Here is a 24,184-nt window from a genome sequence, read left to right on the forward strand (position 1 = left end):
CGCTGGAGAGACTATGTCTCTCGGCTGGCCTGGGAACGCCTCGGGATCCCCCCGGAGGAGTTAGAGGAAGTGTTTGGGGAGAAGGAAGTCTGGGAGTCCCTGCTCAGACTGCTGCCCCCGCGACCCGGCCCCGGATAAAGCAGCAGAAGATGGATGGATGGATGGATAGTGTTGCCTAATAAGTTACCAGGGGTGTCCAAACTTTTCAGGCTGGGACCACTAATTTCAAGTTGTAAATATTTCAAAATTATGTTTATTTGTATATATTTTAGTAGTTTATTATGTTATCCAACCCAATTTCACTATAACAAACAAAATAGATTTAATACAGTGTCACTATTTTAAAATGTCATTATGAAATCATCTTGCGACCCCCAATGCTTTGAGTATAGCAGATTCAATTTAAATTAATTAATTTAATCTTAAACTTAGGTCTTACTTATTCATTGTGACCTGAAAAATTAACCGAATAATCTTATATAAAAATCTCGCTAATTGTAAAGACCAATTCAAACCGGCAGCAAAGAGGCAAAACAGGTAATGTGTGCAAGGCCAGCAAATCATCACAGGCTTGCTTCATCAAAATTTCATTGTAGTGGTGGTTCCTCTTCCTCCCTGGCCCCAAAGAGCCATAATCTCTTCTTTCATCTAGGAAATGGCATTAATTAAAAACAGAAAGCCTGATAAATAAGGCAGGGAGTGTAAGTGGCGCCACACAGACTGCAGCCCGGGGCGGGAGGAACCTGCAAGTGTACATGTTCATAAAACCTATTACAGCAGATATTGATGGAGTGAGCCATGTACCTTACATGATATGGGTCTGATGAATTAGCTGCAGGAGAGATTAACTGCGGAAACAATGGAGGCTGGAAAAATTTGCGTATATGCACTATTTTTGCTTTGTTTAATGTGGGTCAGGAAACGCAACGGGGACGACATACAGTCAGATTTATGGTCAAAGAATCTGTTCAAGTTTTATGTGGAAACTGGGAAAGAATAATGTTCCTTTTCTAGTTTATTATATATTTCTTTTGTTTATCTACACTTGGAGGATACATTTCACATGCTGCAGTTGTCTTGAGGCAGCAATTGGTGTCTACATCTTCTCCGACTACAATTAAACACACATCCATTAGATTAATGTAGATATTTATACAGACGAGGTGGTTGAAATGTCTTGCCCAAGGACAGAAGAGTAAGCAACAAAATAGCTCACGCTCCAAACTATTGCAAAACTACCATTTTGCAATTTTCACGGTGAAGATAGAGAGAAGGTGCTCCCTGATCAGGATTCAACGACTCAGCAGATTTACCTTTTAAAATGTCTATCAGTGATTTATGTAAGATTGTATTTTTCTGCCTCCATTTCTCTGCATTGTCTTGGACAGACCTCCCCTAATGAATGAGCTTTATAAAACTCCAAACTTTCTGCTATTATAATATTGTAATGATAAGTGCTTTTATTAAGCTGCAGTGAATGGAATCTAAAATGAACTAAGCTCGCAGGGAATTAGAACATGCTGTGTCCAATGTGGCAGTACATTTGACTAATTTGAGTCTCCGCTTTTGTTTGACCCACCAAATAGGGGGCTATTTAACTCCTGAACACACACTTAAAACAGCCATTCATGCGGGAATTTGGGACAAGGAAAATCAATGCTTCCGAAAGTCTTAAAGGAATACAGCAGCTCAGCGTTGTGTAAAAAGAAGATTATTTTCTCCATGGCAGGAAGATGGGAAGGAAGATGTTGTGGAATAAAGGATGCCACAAGAAAATGTTTGTGTAACTTTTTTTGTGAAAAGGAATATTATTCCTGCTTTTTGACAAACAACAGTGAAATCTTATTGAATAAAATTTTAGAACGAATGTTGCTGACATAGTGCTAACCTTACTTTTTGCTCATTACACCTGGTTTAATAGTAATTCAGTGCAAAAAACATATCAGACTGCCAGTTAAATCAAATAAATGCATTAATAACAAACCCATGAACGTCGCCTCAGTCTTAACTGGGAAAACATCTATTAACTAAAACAACCAATTGATTTTATTTTTCTTTAGCTTTTCTTTTGCAGATATACACACAGGTTTACAACATTCTGTATTTGACATAGGCTTTATTCCCTTTTATGTGGTTGGATTAGATTAATGAACACTTAAACTGCGCCTGACTGTTGGCTGCATCAACCTACAAGCGACCATAAGTGCCAATTTTCAAGAATCAGAAACATTTAATGTCTCGTTGCAGTTAAAACCAAAGCACATTTACTGTAAGAGTCACATGTAGCCAATTTGTCCGCAGTCACTTATGTCGGGTACAATTCACGGCCAAAAGTAGACACAAGGTCAAGCTTGTTCTCCCAGGATCGATGAAAGGCCTTTTGAGAAATGCAGGAAATTGCTAACTCGAGTAGAAATAGATGAGGAGACCAGGCACACGGGGCAAAGGGTGAAGGAAGAGTAGCCTTTGGCATAAATTTAACAGTGGCCAGGGATTCAGCTGGTAAATATACTTGGTATCCATACATTGTAGCTATTCAATTGCTAGGAGTTATTAGAACCAAGAAATAAGACAACACAAGATTTCCCCCTCATTTCTTTTTTATTAACGCTTATACATCATACTATCCAGGGAAATCATCTCAAACCTATTCCAATGTATTTCAGATCAATACTATTGGGTGTTTAAAAAATAAATGATGAACTGATGAAGAATGGGAAAACATAAATGCAATTTATCTCAGATGTGTAAAACTCCAACAATAGAAGGGATAGATGGATACCTGTGGAACGCACTTGTGGCTAGAGCAGAAAATGTAATGACAAGGAGATGAATGACAGGGACGGAGCCGGCGTTCAAGGACTGGACTGAAATAACTAAATGGACAGACTAACAATAGCAGTGATGTTGATTTTTTTTGACAGAGAACGGGACAAATGCAAGATTTTTTGGCCCCATGACTTTATAAGACAGGACAGTTCAGCGTGAAATGGGAATGAGAGAAGGGAGGACGCGCAGCAAACTGTCAGAGAGGCCGGCTACACATGGACTCTGGCACATGTGCTGCCGCCTTAACCACTCCACCACCGGGTAGCACCAGACTGGCTTTCGACAGACTGCTCTTTTTCCTTTTGCCTCTGCACTCTCTGTGCCTGGTTTGGGTTGATTGGACTATATCATAAAGACTCAAATACACCGGTCTGTTGAGAGACATTTACCGTTTAATAAATCAAGAAGAGACGACTCGCTAATTGCTTCTAGTTTTGATGTTGCTTCTCTGCGTTGCAACTTTGTCATCTGCACCAAACCCCCTTCATTAGCGAATACAATATCTCACAGAATGTTTTGTAATCAGCATCTGAAACATTTTCTCTACACCGCAGTGACTTTTTAAGAAGTTTGTCATTCATTAAGAGAAAACAAACACGTTGGCAATACACTAACAAGAATAGATATGGGTAAATTGTATTTTGGGAGCTATTACTTAAGTATAAAGTGCTCCCTGCTGCACTGAATGTACCTCTGATAGAAGAGCGTTTGGGTAAGATTGTGATGGCGCCCGTTGCGACGTCTTCGAGCTGGTGGATTGGGCTGCCCTTAGCTCCCCAGCTGTCAGAGCCAATCCACAGGAAGTGTCCCACCTGATTGGCCCGCTTGGTCGCATTCAGAATTCCCCTGGAGCACAGAGATCAGGTTTGGGTTAGAAGACATGACAGGGAGAGCAGAAGATGAACCGCGGAGGTAATCTGCGAAGTGCCAGTGCGAAAATTAGATCTTTGTACGAGCAAATCTACAAGTGTTTAGGTCGAACAAAGTGTGTTCAACTTCATCGTTGCAGAAAAGATGTGAAAATGTAACAAAAATTTACCTGCAAGTAATGAAATGCAATGGAATCGGTGTTTGGCTGATTCAATGTCAGCAACTTGTCATTTCAAGAGCTTGTGTGCATTTTAATATAATTTCTGACAATTTATTTGAGAAGAGATTTGTCATTTTAGATGCAATAAGAATAAATATTTGTCCTAATTCAAGTGTAATATTTCTCAATTTGCATTTGACTAGTTCAACGCTACTCCAATTTAGATAACTTAATTACAGTAATTCTATGCATGTTCACTCGAGTCACAAAGCTATTATGTCCAAATATAAATTAAGAATAGATCACAAAGGTTGGATGTTTGATCACAACGGCATGAATTACTTGCAAAGCAACAAATAGACCATTAATGCTGTCTGGTGAGTTGAAATTGAGTATTTGAATTCATTACTAACACATTTAAGAATAATTACCTTTTCTTTTTTAACAACAAACGTGCTACAAAATTGGTAACCTGCCATTTACAGTCCTGATGACGCAGGCTCAGAACACCATGTTTCCTTCCAGCTTATCTCCAGGAGCTTAGATTAAATGCGTGAACATATCTCCTCATTCCCAGATGGGGCCGTTACATTTACCGTATGTCCTCGTCACTAGCGAAGATGATGACGGCTCGAGCGTGCGGAGACTCCAGTAACTGTTGGACGCCTTTGTCGTAATCCTCCAGCTTTGGGTTGTGGGGAATTTTCAGAGACTGGGCGATGCAGATCCCACCTGAATAGTGGAACAGGAGAAAGAGGTGATAAGGTAACAATCGGCGTGCAAAAATATGTGTTTTTCACTGGTGGGTTTGTAAGATCTCTGTTTTTGGTGTTTGGTTGTCTTTTTTGCAGATTAGAGCTGTGATGCACAATGGGGGGGGGGGGGGGGGGGGGGGGGGGGGGGGGGGGAATGCAGTTTAATTTTCCTATTTGCACTTTTGTATGTTACAGTATGTTCATCTTTCGTTGCTAATATCGCTTCTTTAAGGTGCAAAATGTTTCTCATGGAGGAGCCGTTCTTCTCACAGTAAGAATGTAATAAAAACCTATAATTTAATTCATACTACTACGGAACATTCCAGGCAAACCAACAATCCCCCCCTCACCCGAAAAGTTACATAGTGCCCCTTTAAACTAAGGCATTTGCGCAGCACACTACAATAAAATGGTAGCATTCCAAAGACTCTAGTCATATTTTGTTTATTCCTTCTTTCCATCCAGTAGGCTTTGTAACACTCAAACTGTGCTCTCCAACTGGGTCTCTTCCTCATAGTGAGCGTTATAGGCAAATCTGCTGGAGCAAATCCAATAATCCACACCAGCCGGGATGACAGAAAGCTACACATTTTGCATTATGGATCTGAGTGAATCTAACAGACGGCATTGACTTTCCATTTACAGTCATTATCATACATCTCTATTGGAAGTCAAACCAATCAGATAGCGGGCAGGAATAAAACAACAATGAGGATATTAATGCCGGCAATAAATCATTGTGCGGCAGGTCATCGCTAATGAATTTGTATGGGACGAAGATGCCTGATTGCGTCTCCGTCATTCTAAGTATCTACTTGGTGTTTGGGGTGCATTATCAATCAGATTAGCTTGTAGCAATTCTTTTTTTTTCTTCAAATTTGAATATCACTTGTTTCTTTAATAACACCATGTGGTCTAGTTCTGATAAAAGATCAAAACAATTCTAAAACTGTTCAGAAAGTTTTGTCCTGGGATTTTTTTCAGTAGGCTATTGTTTCAAATCAATAGCTAGTTTCTTGGTATCCTTTTTTTTTATAATACAACTATACCATATACTATGCCTAAACCAGGACAAAATGAGTGTCTAATCCAGGTTAAGACAGGGACTAATGTAGGGCTCAACCAGGTTAAAACCAGGGTTTACGTCAATTCTGACTAAATCCGAACAATCTTGGTCTCAAACGCCTGTCTTAATAAGTCTCTTGAGCTTTAAGTATGTTTAGTATGTTAAATAAAATGACTGGCTTTATTACTTAGAGGTGTTGAGTAAAATAAATCCTCTCATAAAATGCATTGTTTCCCTTCAGTGCAGCTATAACAAGTCTCTCACCTTTGTAGCAGTGTGGATAAACACAAACTGTAAAAGTTCTAATATTGTACAGTAAATTTGAGATTATACAGTTCAGCTTTGCCCAAACCAATTAAAACTCTCCCACTCAGGCTCTTCCCAAATAACCTTCAGTCTGAGGCCCGCTGAATGCAGAAATGGAAGAATCCCCTAATTGCCCGTCTCCTCAGCCTCATTACTTTGATATAAACAGCTTTTAGTTGGCACGTTGCACATCACAAGTCGGTTTACTACAACATTTCTTAAGGCAAGAGACGGCAAAACGACAACAGCCCGACCCCCTTTTCACCATTCATATCATTAGCATCAGCAGACACTGGGCTTTACCTAACTCATGTCTGACACGCTTTGTATGTAAGAAGAGTCCATTGTATGTATGCAAAACAGAGACACATAAAGTGACTCCTATCCGTGGAATAGCAATTGCTGTTACCGTCGAAGAACTCTGTCAACAAGGAAGGAATACAGTTTTATTTCACTTTTATTATGTGTTAATCAGGATTATTTTAGCGTGGAGACATTTCCCTAACCTAAATGTTACAGCATTACCACAAAATTTAATGCGTACATCGCGCTTGTGTCGGTGTAACTCTCCTAATTTGGGACGTTCAAATCCCAGCTGCTAATTGTGTCTCTCAAATGCAAAAGATGTCTCCTCTCAAACATTCTCATAACGTTCAGAACAAAGTATATATATAGCAGTTTAGTGCTTTGCTTGTTGCGCATTTCTCTGATTGGTTCGTCTGTCGTGCTCATTTGAATATACAACTTAACATTGTTAAACATCTGTGTTTATAAATGACAATAACCATCAGATTTATGTCTAAGGCTAAATCAGGCTACTGTAAAGCCGCTGGAATGTGGCTGTTCCATAAAAGGAGGGTTTGTTTGGTGCTTGGTCGGCTGCCGCAGCTGTGGGCTGTGTTGCATCCTGTTAGAGCGTTACATGGATGCAGAGGTTTATGTCGGAGGTCTCTGAGGGAGGAAGCTCTGTCTCATTATAATGACTTCAACCCTCAGAAAAAACTATTGACTGTGCATTTTGGATAACTCATTTTAACATATGCATTTTAAAGTGTAAATGTATTCAGTAAATAAGTCACAATTAAAGCAACATGGAGTTTTAAGAAAGCGTGTAAAGGTGTTCAATAAGTGTATAATAATCAATACGTGTGTATGAATGACATGGGTTGGGTTATTTAATAATTATTTTCTGGATTGATTTCAGGCTGCTTGGATATTACCTTTTTATAATGTATTTTTTTTATATATATTTCTAATTCTATAGCACCCAAGCACCTCTAGGGACAATGCCAGAGGGGTGGGGGACAAGTGGATATAGATGAGTGATGATCTTTGGCATGTGGTTATTCAGAGAGATTACCATATTTAACAGAAGATGGCCTAAACACGGAGAAGGGCCGTTTCTTCCACTCATCATTCTGGACAACACATGACACATATGAAGTCGTGCGCACTCCTGCATGAGCACATTCCCGACGCTCACTCTCAGTCCTCGCTGTGAAACCGCGAAGACAATCCTCTGAATCGTAAAATGAATTCATGAAACAATGAGAGAAAACTCCTCCTTCAGACGGCGCACGTGAGGGAGGTTTGGTTTAATGAAGCGCTGAGAGAAGACACAGATCCAACACGTTCATTTATCTTTTTCGCACCCACCGCGCGACTTGAACCTGACCCAGACCCAGAATTCCCTTCATTATTTGCAGACAGCTTGCTCACAAGGGTCCCTCTGTTTAAATAAATGAAATAATGTCTTTGCCAGACTGAGGCGCGTGGACTCATAGAAGTGACTAACGTTTTTACATTCCACACACAGTTTTATTGCCAGAAAAAGAGCTTTATGTGTCACACGCTTTTGTGTTTTTGTTCTTCCTGCACTTGTCTGTGTTTGTCCCTTCAGCTGCTTTTGCTCTGTCAGGAAGGGCATCCGTGCTCACTGCCCCCTTCTATGACCTTTAGGACCTCCACGTGCACGTATTATTGTGCGTGAACAATAATAACCTAATGCACATCTCATTCCATCATAAGAGTAGATAAGATAAGATAAAATAACCTTTATTTGTCCCACAACGGGGAAAGTTCAGTGGTGCAACACAGATTAGGTACAGAAACAGATTAATAATAAAAACAGATAACAAAATAGCCTTCTAATAGTAATGTAGGTGACCAAAAAAGTTAATTTGAGAAGGATGAGTCGTCACAATCACTTTTATTTATTTGTCATAAAGCTTGATGTGACTGCTTCTACGTGCAGTGCCTCCTCCCTCTCTGTCCCCCGGGTCTGAGTGGGTCAAACTCACTGATTATTGGCTCATGTTATGGGGTTTTGGAGGCGTGGAGAGGGCGTGACATGACGTGGGTTCGCGTGGGCAGATTGCAGCTGCAGGTGGGATCTATAAGGCACAAATTGCGAGGTGGACTGTGCACAGAGTGTTTTATAAATCAGAAGTTTGTGTGGCGTGAGTCTCTAGTGGTCACTTAGACAATGCACTAGCTCAGTAAACTTTCTCAATTTTTTATAGATGAGGCCCCTGCTCTGTGCATCATTTGGTCAACTAAAAGTGGGCGTTGTGCTGGGAAAAACTCTCAAAACTTTTAAGCATCTCTGTGATCTGACTGTGTTTCCGACTTAAAGTTCACTGATGAGTCCACAAGATTACACAAAAGATTGTACAGAAAACAACTAGTGTAAAAATTCACGCGTTATAAATGTCAAACGAACTCACTCCAAATCTTCTCCTTTCTGCTGCGATCTATGTAGATAATATTAATCCCGATAATTGGTCAACTAATACAACTTTTTTGTCGACTAAAGACTAGATTGACTAAACAACTACAGATCTTCAGCACCTACAGCTACTGGAAGATGAACCAACTATTGTTATCCCGCATTGAATTAGACCTCCTTGTCTAATTAAGTTATGATAAATCAAAACTGAGGTTAATAAATCTTCTTAGTTTTGTGTCATGTATGAGTTACAGCAGGTACTTTCTTGTTGTCACCCGCACATTAATCCCATGGGCAAAGGCTGTAAAGGGTTAATGCAGTAGGAATGCCGGTCTCATGAAAATGCATTAAGTCTATTATGATACAGGGCTTCTGGTGTGTCGGAAGACTTATAGCGCTTTAACAGCCTTGAGTGGAGATGTATTATAGGTCACAGCAGTCAATAATACCAGCGCACACCACAAGAGCCAATGATGAAGATGAGGGACATTTAGAACAGCCCTCTTTAAGTCTTTATAGGCTGAGAACGCTTCAGGCTCCTCTGAAGGTGGCTGACTGGAGCTTCAGCAGCAGAGAGGGCTAAATTATTGAATGACTGTAGAAAGAATAGCCCACACTCTATGTCAGTCAGGCAGAGGGGTGGTCAGTGTGTGTGTGTGTGTGTGTGTGTGAGGCAGACTCAAAGATTTCTGCTCATTTTTATGGCATGTTTGAAGTTAAGAGTGGTTTTATGGACTGGCTGGAAATGAAATGTTACAGGCAGATGAAATATGAGATGAATATGCTGTGACTAGATAAGAGAAAGTCATTTATTTGGGCAATAAAAAAAATAATAAAAAAAATTAGTACTTTACGACTTTTACCGTTGAGTACCATTTCAACATTTCAAAAGTGACCTCATGTGCCACGCTTCAATTAAATGATAAGAGTAATAATAACTGGAAATAGAACTGTGGCATTTTGCTACAGCATTAACAATAAATAATAACAAAATTATTATTATTATTTTTTTTTTTATATATATATATATATATATATATATATATATATATATATATATATATATATATATATATATATAGAGAGAGAGAGAGAGAGAGAGAGATTATACATATAATCTATAAACCAGTCACCGTATTTCAACATTTATTTGGTTGATTATGTATTTAAAGTCAATGTGCAATAAAAAAAATAGTTTAACAAAAAATTTAAGAAATAATAACAACAAAGTCTTAATCATACCAATTAGTTGGAGTAAAACCAGGGCTGAATCATTTCTCAGATGATTTTCAGATCCACCGAACTTTCCCTGTTCCTTTACCCTCAAAAATCAAGAGAAAGTACATGTTCACTGTATTCTAATTGCTGATTTTGCAATATCATACTGCATCTGCGATATGTGCATCTTCTGTAAATCACTTTCATTTTCCATGGACAGTTGTGACAAAATCAAATCTAGTGGATACAGGAATCTGAATGGTTCAATTGTATAGAAAGAACAGCCCATGTGGATGCGTCAGTGCGGCTGATGGACAGTTTGTCAGAGAGCAGGCAGCAGTGAGAGCAGCTGGGAAAATACAGGACTGAGTGAACCCCAGAGACTTGCAGTGGGCTGGACCTCACCTGTCACTGGGAGCATGAGACTGCTCAGGCAGTAAAGCTTTGTCTCACGCTGCAGATGAGAGATCAGAGACTGGAAATGGCCGGCAATTTTACTGTAGGTTCTAATTTAGGAATGGTTTTATGGACTTCCTTGAAATCTAGTGTCGTATTCAGACGATTTATGTGTATAATATGCCAAGACAATTTTCATTCATTTACCTTGGTTTTTCTGGTTACTGTCCACTGGACACTAGATCATTTCCCAGTATCTATGGCTCTTAGGTCTGTGCCGACTCTAAAACCATAATTATTCCTGCTCTCATTCACTACAAAACTATGGATCACAAGTCAGATTGAAATAAAAGTTAAAAATAAATAAATAAATAAATAAGGACTCGATTTCATCTGTAATAAATGTGTTGATAAATTATCATCATATAAATGATAATGCATTGGTTATCAATAGTGTCTGCACGGTTGCTCAAAACAAATTCAGGGCTATGATACATCTCAAAACTATCGATACCACAATATTGATATTGGCTATACCGCTAATTGATTGCAGCAACAAAATAAATATATCACAGTAAGACCAAGGTTCTCAATCCATCCATCCATCCATCCATCCATCTTCTGCCGCTTTATCCGGGGCCGGGTCGCGGGGGCAGCAGTCTGAGCAGGGACTCCCAGACCTCCTTCTCCCCAGACACTTCCTCTAACTCCTCCGGGGGGATCCCGAGGCGTTCCCAGGCCAGCCGAGAGACATAGTCTCTCCAGCGTGTCCTGGCTCTTCCCCGGGGCCTCTTCCCGGTGGGACATGCCTGAAACACCTCCCGAGGGAGGCGCCCAGGAGGCATCCGGAACAGATGCCCGAGCCACCTCAGCTGGCTCCTCTCGATGTGGAGGAGCAGTGGCTCTACTCCGAGCTCCCCCCGTGTGGCCGAGCTCCTCACCTTATCTCTAAGGGAGCGCCCAGCCACACGGCGGAGGAAACTCATTTCGACCACTTGTATCCGCGATCTTGTTCTTTCGGTCACTACCCAAAGCTCATGACCATAGGTGAGGGTAGGAACGTAGACCGACCGGTAAATAGAGAGCTTTGCCTTTCGGCTCAGCTCCCTCTTCACCACAACGGTCCGATGCAGCGACTGCATCACTGCAGCCGCTGCACTGATCCGCCTGTCGATCTCACGCTCCATCCTTCCCTCACTGGTGAACAAGACCCCGAGATACTTGAACTCCTCCACTTGGGGCAAGGACACCCCACCCACCTGGAGAGGGCAAGCCACCTTTTTCCGGTCGAGAACCAAGCACCCGATGGAGGGTATAGAGCTGGTCCAGTGTTCCACGACCGGGACGAAAACCACTCTGCTCCTCCTGAATCCGAGGTTCGACTATCGGTCGGATTCTCCTCTCCAGTACCTTGGAATAGACCTTACCCGGGAGGCTGAGGAGTGTGATCCCTCTGTAGTTGGAACACACCCTCCGGTCCCCCTTCTTGAACAGAGGGACCACCACCCCGGTCTGCCAGTCCAGAGGCACGGTCCCCGAACGCTACGCGATGTTGCAGAGACGTGTCAAACAAGACAGTCCTACAACATCCAGATACTTTAGGTACTCAGGGCAGATCTCATCCACCCCCGGAGCCCTGCCACCGAGGAGTTTGCGAACAACCTCAGTGACTTCAGCATGGGTGATGGATGAGCCAGCCTCCGAGTCCCCGGTCTCTACTTCCTCTTCGGAAGACGTGACTGAGGGATTAAGGAGATCCTCAAAGTATTCCTTCCACCGTCCGACGACATCCCCAGTCGAGGTCAGCAGGCCTCCACCCGCACCGTAAACGGTGTTGGTGAGACACTGCTCCCCCCTCCTGAGGCGCCGGACGGTTTGCCAGAATTTCTTTGGTGCCGATCGATAGTCCTCCTCCATGGCCTCCCCGAACTCCTCCCAGGCCCGGGTTTTTGCCTCTGCGACAGCACGAGCCGCGGCTCGCTTGGCCTGCCGATACCCGTCGATGACCTCCGGAGACCTACAAGCCAGAGTGGCCTGATAGGCCTCCTTCTTCAGTCTGACGGCATCCCTTACTTCCGGTGTCCACCACCGGGTTCGGGGGTTGCCGCCACGACAGGCACCGGAGACCTTGCGACCACAGCTCCGAGCAGCCGCATCAACAATGGAGGCGGAGAACATGGTCCACTCGGACTCAATGTCCCCAGCCTCCCCCGGGACATGGGAGAAGCTCTCTTGGAGGTGCGAGTTGAATACCCTACTGACAGAGGGCTCCACTAGACGTTCCCAACAGACCCTCACAATGCGCTTGGGTCTGCCAAGTCTGTCCGGCTTCCTCCTCCGCCAGCGGATCCAACTCACCACCAGGTGGTGATCGGTTGACAACTCTGCCCCTCTCTTCACCCGAGTGTCCAAGACACGCGGCCGCAGGTCTGATGACACGACAACAAAGTCGATCATTGACCTCCGGCCTAGGGTGTCCTGGTGCCATGTGCACTGATGGACACCCTTGTGCTTGAACATGGTGTTCGTTATGGACAATCCGTGGCTAGCACAGAAGTCCAATAACTGAACACCGCTGTTCGTTTGACGGTGCACTGTCCAGTACCCCTCCCAAGGACTCCAAGAAGGCCGGGTACTCTGCACTGCTGTTCGGCCCGTAGGCCGCCACAACAGTGAGAGACCTGTCCCCCACCCGAAGGCGGAGGGACGCGACCCTCTCGTTCACCGGGGTAAACTCCAACACGTGGCGGCTGAGCTGAGGGGCTATAAGCAAGCCCACACCAGCCCGCCGCCTCTCCCCGCGGGCAACACCAGAGAAGTGGAGCGTCCAGCCCCTCTCGAGGACATGGGTTCCAGAGCCCAAACTGTGCGTGGAGGTGAGGCCAACTATATCTAGTCGGTATCGCTCAACCTCCCGCACAAGCTCAGGCTCTTTCCCCCCCAGCGAGGTGACATTCCATGTCCCCAGAGTTAGTCTCCGTGTCTGGAGATCTGGTCGCCGAGGCCCCTGCCGTCGACTGCCGCCCAGATCTCTCTGCACCGGCCCCTTATGGATCCTCCTGCGGGTGGTGGGCCCACGGGAGGGCGGCCCCACGTCGCTCTTTCGGGCTGTGCCCGGCCGGGCCCCGTGGGGTAAGACCCGGCCACCAGGCGCTCGCCATGGAGCACCCATCCCAGGCCTGGCTCCAGGATGGGGCCCCGGTGACGCCGATCCGGGCGACGTAAACTGCCTTGTTTGTGTTGTCATCATAGGGGGCTTCTGAACCGATCTTTGTCTGACCCGTCACCTAGGACCTGTTTGCCTTGGGAGACCCTACCAGGGGCATGAAGCCCCCGACAACATAGCTCCCGGGATCATTCGGGCACTCAAACCCCTCCACCACGTTAAGGTGTCGGTTCAAGGAGAGGGTTCTCAATCCGAAACAATATTTTTTTCAAGGGTGTGTTCATATTAATTCTGATGTAGACTTACTTTGGTTCTGCTCTAGTCTTGGTTTAGCTCTGGTTAGTCTAGGCTTAGACCCAGTTTATTCACTATTTTAAAGTGGTGTTTGTGCAAGTGTATACTCACCCTGATGAAAGGAAAATACTGAGAAAAGGCTGATCTTATTCATGAATTAAATTAGCCTTAATTTAGACTCAGTTTTGTTTCTGTTACATTTTGATTTTTCACTTAACTGATACAGCATCCATTAAATGTTGTTCAAGGAAAGCCAATTTATTTACCCTAATGACGCCAAAGAAACACCTTTAACCTTCAGCCTGACATTGTATTTGGGTATCAGAGGGTGCAGAGTGACTCTAGTGGTTGAATTCATTAGCCTCTGGGCAGGTCCTGCCTTATCTGTCTCTGTGCAATAGGTCATGCTCCGTATTAACGGCCTCAATTATTCATCCCTGGTGCCGTCACCTTTAAAAACACACTGCCAGCTGAGAAATCTACTTTCACCCTCATTTTTCTTACAGAAGTCCAAATCCTTTTAAATGGAGCTCTGGGTGGATTAGACACACACCTACACTTGAAACTCGAGCCACCAGGGAAACTATAATGCAGCAATTCAATTTATCACTCTACTTTCCAAATTCACTTCAAAACACCAGACATAGGGTGACATTCATGCCATATATATATATATATATATATATATATATATATATATATATATATATATATATATATATATATATATATTGCCATGCCATCAGACAAAACCCTGCAGGAACACTGGCTTTATATGAAGTTGTGATGGTTTGACAGCCTCAGGCTGTGCTGTTGTGGGGTGTTACAGGTCTTCATATCAGGCCACTCATGTATTCCCCATCAACCCAAAAAGCCCAGTACTGTATAGTGAGCCTCCAGCTGTGTCCTCCTGACCTGAAAGTGAAAACGTTTCTGCAGCAGTATTAGAATTTCCTTCACGATCATTAAAGTCTCTATTTAGTTAAATAAAATAGATTTATAATCCTTAATTTATACTTTTTTAATAATTAATTTATTAAAAATTAACTTAATGTATTATTGTTATTTTTGTATTTTCTTCAACTTAATTTATATATTTTTTCTAAGTATTGCTATCGGTTATCGGCTACAGCAGCAAACCAAACACTTAACATAATCCCAATAAAGTCTACACAATAATGCTAACTCAAATTACTGGCATATTATGATAAAATACTGAATATTATGCTGGGGGTCCTAATGTTATGACTTTTATACATGTGCACTGTTGACCTTTTTCCTTTTCCCTGAAGAAACAATATTGTTGTTAGATGCACGCTGAGAAAATATGTAAGTTCCTTCCTTCCGCTAATACAAGTGGATTAGACACACACCTACACACTTGGAACTCAAGCCACAGGGGAAGCTATAATACAGCAATTATATTTATCATTTCGACTTCCCAACAGCAGTCATATAAGGTGACAGTGTATGTGTTGTTCCACCAGGGGAACAGTGGGCAGGAGAGGGGTCGCGGAAGAATGCAAGTCCATTTTAGTGTTTGCTGCAAAGTCATAATCCCTATAGTCTAAAACATTTTCTCCATGGCCCGACCACATCCAAGAACTCATCGTGCTGGCATCTCTGTGCAATCAATTCCTCCGTGGTACACAATGTGGGAGGTTTTCTTCAAATGCTAGTCTTTTGTATCAAATAGGGAAAAACTGAACTCCATCACTTGGCTGTGGTCCAAGACAGGCACCAAAAGTACAAACACGATTAATCTCCGCCGGCTTCACCTGCAGCAAAGACGGAGGATGGTGCGTGCAGTGGAACAATGCCTAAACATAGCAGACAAGCCAGAGAAAAGAGGAGCCCAGATCAATACAGCCTGACCATCACTCGCATTTCAGCTCGAGGTAATGGCTGGCCATATTGCATTAGTTTTTGCGAGATGGCTTCTCCTTGAAGTGGTGAAGCGAGAATCCTACTAATGCATCTGACATTTCACTGCAAGCACATACAGAGCACAGAGCCAAATGCACACGACTAAAACACTGAAGGGCTCAGAGATCAGCGAGAACAAGTCAATAATATGCATGCTTGTTCTACATCAGAGCTTGTACACTGAAAACACACAATATGGTTTGTAGGTGGACGTGACATTATGAGCCATGACCCCTCCAACAAGCATTAGTCCCCTATGTATGTGTGTCCTGACTCCTTTCAAACAGCAGCAATTAATTACACATAGTACAATACATAAACAGAACCAGTTTATTACATGGGTTTTTATTGTGGTTTTATCCAAAAAGTATCAAGCTTTTTACCTTCGTATTACAATGACGTTTGGAAATGTTAATATCACTGCAGTTTTGTACATGTTCTAACCCAGACATAGATAGTTATATAGATGTGTTCAGTAATCTGGATTTACAAAGTAGAACATCCGATAAGTGTTAGCATACAAAGTTGATAAATAATATTGAAAAGAACAGAGGCCAGTGTCGCTGTTATTAAAACTCTGCTTCCCCATTCACATTGATTCAGTATTTTGGCATTTTGCAGCCTAATTCCTGCCGGGATAAAAGACCTTCTAAATGATTCTGTTCTGCTGCTCAGGGAGAGGAGATGGTCACTCCTCCTTTTCTGAGCAGCTACAATCCCATGGAGATGATGGCCTTCATCTCCAGCACAGACACCACTCCCTCATGGCACTGACCCAGCTCTCTTCACTAGCTCTTTCTTGTCTCTGACAGAAAAACTCCCCACAATCAATGACATAAAACAAAGCAATTGCAACTAAACCCAGTACGTATCATTGTGCCAAAATAAATTGTTTAAATTAACAATTAATTATTTAATGATTAATTAATAAGGAACATTTAATTAATTACATTTACAATGAATTAATTGCACGCACAGTCAATTAATTAAATGTGTCAATACATAATTTAAAGAAACATTTCAAGCTTAACATAAAAAAATATCTGTTTGATTAATTCATGATTTTATGGTATCTGTCAGACTCACTCATCAAACTCAGAGGGCGGGACTGCTCCGGTCCAGTCCATCCAGCAGTGGGCACAGCAGAGTCAGAGCTGTGGAGCGGTGCAGGCTTCGAGTGTGAAGCGGTCTATTAGCTACTATTTCTCCCTGTACAGCGGAGGTTTGATGGTCCATTCCCTGTTCTTGCTGAACCTGCTGGCGGCTTATGGTGCTTCACACACAGAGCCTGCACCTAAAGTATTTATTGACACATTTAAGTAATTCATTGACCATTCAATTAATTCACTGTGCATTTAAACATTTAATTTTGACACATTGAACTCATTAGTACTCGTCACTTTTTCTGATTCTAAACAGTAAAATGTTCACTTGTAAGTGGTCACAATCTTATGGCTGATTGGTGTTCATAAAAATCTTCACTATTTCCCAAATATTTTGGTGCAGAACGCTTCCCTTGAATAAGGCCGGGAGTTGCTCCATATGACATTTCATAATTTGTGTTTATTAAAGATATCTTGGCCTTGGGTAATGGAGATTTCCTCTGTGCAAATAACACACATTTGTATTAACAGCTCTTTGCAAACTAACAGTGACTATGCCTCAGAGGATTTCATCAGTGTAAATGATAGAGCAGAATGGCCCCAGTTGTGGTATGTTAAGTTCAGTCTGGTTTATATGTAGCTTTAGTCCGAGATTGGTCCTAAATTAACCGCCCTTTTTACATACTTGCTCATGTTTAATCCTGGAGCAGTCCTGAATTTCTTGTGATTTAGTCTCGGATTAGTCCTGCTTCATTCCTGGTTTAGTTCTGTATTAGTTCTGTTTCAGTCCAATACTCTAGTCCTGGTCTAGCATCGGCATCTTCCTTTTGTTTTTATCCTGATTTCTGAATATGCCACTTGAAAATGACCATATTTTCTATTGCTTCTCTTGTGTGGATCATAACTCTGAGGATCCCAGGTGTAAAAAATAAGGTGAAAAGCATTGAACCTGGTTGTTTTTTGCGGCTGCAGTATAATCCATCTCCGTAGCGATGTAAATGCAGGCACAAACAGGTGCTGAAGTTTTAATGAGAGATCACAGTGGACATGGACGCAGCAGTAAAATATTAATGTGGACTGGAGCAGAGCCGCGGGGATGTCGTTAGCTTTCTCATTTCAGAGGTTTTCGGTGCATTACTGTGCACACATCGTTCAGCGGTCAGAGAGAATGGTCAAGTGGCAGTAGGGACATCGGATCCCACAAGATTATTAGTTTATGTGTCCTGGGCATACTTCAACCAAAGGCATTGGTGGATACCCTTCTGTACTAATACTACTGATTAGAATATACCAAAATTAAGGGAAGTAAAAAGCTGTTAAAAGAGAGATGTTTTTCTCAATTGCACAGCAGTAAACTACCATTGTCATTAGCATTTTCTTTTTCATTTTTACTTATACTATTTGATTAATCATTGCTGTTAGCGCAATTATCACAATTACACAAAATTACTGCATTCCTCTCACAATTCTGTAACAAGCACCAAAATCTTTTACAAAATGTTAACAAATTGCTCCATTAAAGTGTCCAATTAATTCCCACCACTGACAGCAAGCAAAAAAACATAAAACATAAATGCAAATCAGTTTTTATTATTTTCCTCACTCTAACCTCTCCAAATCCACATTCAAATGTAAAAGTTTTGCTTCATTCGGATAATTAGCTCTGCAACAATTGTCATTAATGTTACACGACCCGAACATGAGGCTGAGTAGGATTCTGCAGCTCCTCTCCAAGTCAGTTCACTCTAATCCTGTTGCGCCGTTTGTCCCCAAAAGCAAGAGTTGATCCTTTTCAAATACAAAATATGTAAAGTCCAACTGCTTTGTACACACCACTGCATGGTTAGCCGAAGCTTTGAAAAATTATGAAAGATAATACAATTTAATTCAGAGGGCTTTCAAAATGACCTGATTAATCTGTTGTTTTGACTGGATATAGCATTTTCTTCAATTACTCTCAATGTAAGTCCTTGTAATCTTGTAATCTTACTGTTAAAACTCTACATCTTACTAATGTACTGTTCCAACAACCGCCACTAATATTACTTCATAGTTAATGGACCTTTTTTATGTTTATGTTTATGTCTGAACCATTGGGACTCAATTCTCATTTACAATGTTGACCTGCCCAAGAGGCAGCAGAACAAAAATATATCAAATATGTACAAAATGTATAACATTCTCAAAAAACTGACTAGAATGGTTTCAGGTGTCCAAAGTAAAATGGGAACAACAATATCTAGTGATTTTCAGAACAGTGACCAGAACATATAAAATATCAGCAATATTAGCCTTCAAAACGACTTGACTTGACTTTACAAAAGTCTACTGGGGAAAAAAAAGTTATTCTCTTATAAAATGATAAAAGTGTGAATATTATTAGCAGTATTGCTTCTCCTCTGCAGGCCATATTCACGGCCTCCACTCTCACAACTCACTAGAGGACTGGAGTTAGCAAACAGATCAATAATTCATCGAGCTAAAACAACAGAGTTTGAACCTGAATTGGAAACGCAATTGAGATCGATCTTTTACTGGGAAAAGACACATATAATATACAGTGAGAGGATAAGTATGCTCCACCGCATACAGGAATAGTCATTTTACCACATTTAATTCAGAGATACACCTTATTTTTTGGGAGCCATTAGGACAAGAAAAGATTGTGTTCTTACTGTATTTTTTTCATTTATTATGTTTTTATATCATTACATAATGTATATGTATTATTTTCAGTGGTTTAATGTAACCTAGCCTTTATTGGTTCCAGATTGGTGGCAAATTAAATAAGAAAACTATCACAAGGTTATTCTTCAGCAGAACGATAATGGCAGCATGTAAGTTCCATTAAATGTATCTTGTATATTTAACATATGTTTTTAGCATTGACCCACTCTATTCTAATTTACATTGTGGTTATTTTTGCTGTTGTTTCGATCAAGCTGCAACATAATCCAACATAATATGTGATTAATGCAATTGGAGGGTTTTTAACCCCAGGAAGAATGGAAAAAGCTTTGAGGGCGCTAATGGGGATCCAAATAAATGTTTAAAAAAATATAAAATAAATCTCCTCCTCCTGGTTGCTGTTGGTTTTGTTGGTTTTCTCTTCAGGAATTTCACTGTCCTTCACTATATGTCATTTGGCTTGAGAAGTGTAGTAAGATGGTGACAAAGAGAGGGAAATTAGTCCACACAGAAGGAACAATAGCAGACATTGAGGAGGATTATAAGTACCTTGGAATACCACAGGCAAATGGTAACCTCGAAGAGGAAAGCAGCAATAGCCAAATACCTACAACGAGTGAGGCAACTCCTCAGAAGCCAGCTCAATGACAAGAAATTCCCGGGCAATAAACAGCTACACCCTGCCAGTGATCAGATACCCTGCAGGTATATGATCTGGTGGCCAAAGGAAGCGATACAGACTTAAGATGTTAAGACACGAGAGCTCCTGACCATGCATGGAGGGTTCCATCCCAAATCCAGCACCCTGGACTAGTGAGTGTGAAAGCCCAGATCTACCACACCAGACAAGACCCAAGGAGTAGGCTGTGCAGAGGCCCCTGAGAGTAAGGACTGGAAACCCCAACCAGACATTGTGGTGGTGGATAAACATAAAAGATACTGCGCAGAACTCTCAATCTACCCGGCCCCTGGTAGAGGGGGAACTATGATGAACTATGCTCACTACTGTTTCCAGTGGCCAGTGGCCTGTACAGCTCCGTTGCTATGCATCCATAACCTGTGAGCACATATCCTACATAGACCAAAAAACTGACAAAACTGCACAGAGGACAGACAGAAACCTCTATGCATAGCCTTATGCGTCTTGAATGTATAAATGAGCCTTAAGAGGACGCTAGAATTCTGCACCAGAGAGTTTATATATTTGTATTTTAATATTACTGTCCCAAAAATGTAACCGAGTTATACTAATTAGTGATACTTTTGAGTTACTTCAATAATGGACAAACATTTATTCATCAATTGTTTACCAAAGTAACTTAAAAGTAACCAAATTAGTAGAACCTAGTTACATTTTTGGGACAGTAATATTGCAAACAAACTATATAACATTATTAGCACTGTAATGTAATATAAAATGTGTAACTTAAAGTAACTTACCCAACACTGCATGAGTATATTTACTCATTACATTTCTAGTGGAGGGCACATTACCAGCTTTTCATGAAGAGAGATATGTTTTGTCATGCTGTGCAGGCAAAGCGTGGTGACTTGTCCACCACTGAGCGAAGTAGCAAGTCAGGTCAGAGTAGAGGTAAGCCTACTCCATAGTCAGGATGGGTGTTTTTCATGATATAACGGCTTTTTAAAAATTGTTGGTTGAAATATTACGCAGTATTCAGAGAGATCTGTTTACCCGTCCTCCGTTTGGCACATACCTGCTTCCTTGGACAGCTGTGTGAAGGCCTCCACTCCCCTCTCTCCATAGCTCCCCTCAGAGGCAACAGTAGAGACGTAGGTCCAGCCCATGGATCTGATGATGTCCACCATGGCCTGGGCCTGGAACGAGTCCGGAGGAACCACTCGAGAGAAGAAGTCATACCGCCGATCGTCACTCAACTCTGGAGCTGTTGAGGCGTAGCTTATTTGAGGGATCTTCACAGGGACAAACAAAACAACTATCAGCCAGAGAAACATTTATTTTAACATTTGAAAAGCAGGAAAAAGTCTGAAATAATTGCATTTCTTTCTAGGTTTTTTTTGTGGCACGAAAAATGTCCATGGATACATGCAGTTGTCATGCCTGCCACCAGAAATCTTACACAGTGCAGCTTTAAAATAACCTGGTTCATGTCATGTAGAACTCTGAATTGAATTCTTCCCACATCAATCTGGAAAGACTCTTGCTGAAAGCAATTGGAACGTTATAAATAAATGTTTCACACTAATTCATGAAAGTGTCACAACAGCGGAAGAAGCAGAGAAATAAAACATTTGTTTAATTCAGTTGAGAGAAACATAAACATCTTTCCCGTCCACAAATGCAAAAAATGATTCTATGTGCACGTTTTAATGGTCCATATTTGTGCAAAACTAAGCCAAAGAACGTATGTCACTGTCGCTGTCTTGGTTTTGATTTGTTTGTTTGTCTCTGCACTGCTGGGGAATCGGGCCCTAACATAATCAAATGTAGTAGTGGGAGCCTAACAAGATGGATTCTCCTAACACTGTTTCATCACGCTGGCAAGCTTAGTTTAATATGCTTTCATATCTTATAGTTCACAAAAGTAAAAGTCAAAAACAAATTCATATTCATTATTTCAATATAATCTATTAAATTAAGTATTAATTACTTACTTTGAACACCATAGAAATAATAAATTAATTAATACTTTGGGAAATTAATGGGTTTTTCCTATTACATAAGAACTAGGCCTTTCCAGTTTGCATTGGGATGCCAAAATCTGGTTTGTTTTAACACAATCTGCTCTCATCATGTCTGTTCTGTTCAAGAGCATAATGTTTTCTAAATAACAATGCCTCAAAAAAGATTTTACTTTCACACAACTTGTGAAAAAACTAAAACTGTATTAGGATATGCATAATTAAAAGCCAATTTTACTTTAAGTTGACCTTTGGTACCTTGTAAGTACTATTGTGTGTAATTTACTGTGACAGTGTTGGTAAATACTGCTGAGTAGTGCTCACTGGAGTGAGCCATTGGGAAGTCTAGACACAAATATGTTGAAGATAATGGCAGTGAGATTATCAGAGGAGCTGCAGTGGAGGACACTTAGATATTATATATACTTAGATACATATCAAGAAGCATTGTTTTTACACCCCACTTTTTAGCAGGAAAGTCGGTCATTGTAAATGTCTTGTTGTATTTTTTCAGTTGTAGTCATCTGGACTCAGTTTGAAAAAATAGACAATTCGACTCTCATCCAAGAGTCATTGTCAATAAAAGAATTTAGATCGAGAACTCCTATATTAATACTGTTCTGTGGTAAGACCCACCCATTGGGAGGAGCCTTCCTGAAGTAAAAGGAGTTGTTTGTTTCAACAGAAACTCCCCCCTTGTATCTACCGAGCTAGCCTATTCAGAATCTTAATGGGCTGTTAAAACCTCTTTGTCTTAGTGAGACCCTGGCTCAAACACCCTGAGTACCTGATTAGCATCTAAATGTCCTGGTCCTGGTCCTCTACCTTTCCAGGGGTTCAGTAACCCATTATAAATAACAGGAAGATTAAACCTTAGCCCTCCATTTCTGTTTAAAGAAGGTCTTTCTTTTTTAACAAAAATAGCTTCCTTGACTCCTCTTTCAAACCATCTTTTCTCCCTGCTTAAAACCTTCACCTCACCGTCTTCAAACGAGTGATTAGAGGCTTCAAGATGGAGATGCACGGCGCTCTGAGGTCCTGAACTAGTATTTCTTCTGTGCTGATAGAGCCTCTTGTGTAGAGGCTGTTTTGTCTCACCTATGTACCGTTCTTTACAGCTTTCTTCACTGCATTGGATCGAATAAACTACATTGCTCTGTTTTTTGTGTCTCACAAAGACAAAGAGGATTCTAATAGCCCATTAAGATTCTGAATAGGCTAGCTCGGTAGATACAAGGGGGGAGTTTCTGTTGAAACAAACAACTCTTTCTACTTCAGGAAGGCTCCTCCCAATGGGCGGGTCTTACCACAGAACAGTATTAATATCGGAGTTCTCGATCTAAATTATTTTATTGACAATGACTCTTGGATGAGAGTCAAAGCGTCTATTTTTTCAAACTGAGTCCAGATGACTACAACTGAAGCTTTTTCTACTATGGAACACGCCTGGACGAATGAGGGATTACACCGACTTGTTGTATTTTGTTCCACAATCCTAAATATCTTTTCAAATATAACTGTTTCACTGGTTTATATGTATTTATTAATTAAATAGGGACAATGTACATTAATGAACATCTGTATAGAACAAATGTGAATATGACGGATTATAGCTACAAAGCTTACATCCACAGTCCCTAAACAGGTAACAAAAAAAATACTACCTACAAATAGGAGATTAGCACAACACAAGGAAATGTTAAAACGTTTAATTTTGGCTCGTGATCAACATGACTGGTTTGATTTCAGCCACAGTTTGAGTTGAGTTTTAAAGCTGAGCAATGTTGGGCAATCTCTTATTTCCAGAGAGTGTTCCAGATCTGTTTTACCAATGCTGCTACTACTCTTTAGTCATTACTAACTACTAACTGAATAGATACAGGTCCTGTTTTCCACCAGTTCATCTTCATTCTCATACAATATCCCTGTCCATTGCTGTGTGGAGACAACAAATAATTTGAGTAACATCTTCCCAAATTAAAATATTTACTACTACATCTAGTGATTTATTCTGA

General features: G+C 41.2%; 1 protein-coding gene across 1 annotated transcript in view; it reads right to left on the bottom strand.

The window, feature by feature from the left end:
* LOC140363272 (metabotropic glutamate receptor 7-like) overlaps window positions 1-24,184 on the bottom strand; it is a 101,808-nt gene that overhangs the window by 42,866 nt on the left and 34,758 nt on the right. The window contains exons 2-4 of the mRNA XM_072449745.1: window positions 21,224-21,440; window positions 4,456-4,591; window positions 3,521-3,675 (exon numbers count right to left, since the gene is read on the bottom strand). Of these exons, the coding sequence (XP_072305846.1) occupies window positions 3,521-3,675; window positions 4,456-4,591; window positions 21,224-21,440 (508 nt within the window). The remainder of the gene's footprint in view (window positions 1-3,520; window positions 3,676-4,455; window positions 4,592-21,223; window positions 21,441-24,184) is intronic.

The sequence above is a fragment of the Eucyclogobius newberryi genome, unplaced genomic scaffold (genome assembly GCF_026437365.1).
Source record: "Eucyclogobius newberryi isolate DKJ021-1_F unplaced genomic scaffold, fEucNew1.0.hap1 SCAF_17, whole genome shotgun sequence".
Taxonomy (NCBI): domain Eukaryota; kingdom Metazoa; phylum Chordata; class Actinopteri; order Gobiiformes; family Gobiidae; genus Eucyclogobius; species Eucyclogobius newberryi.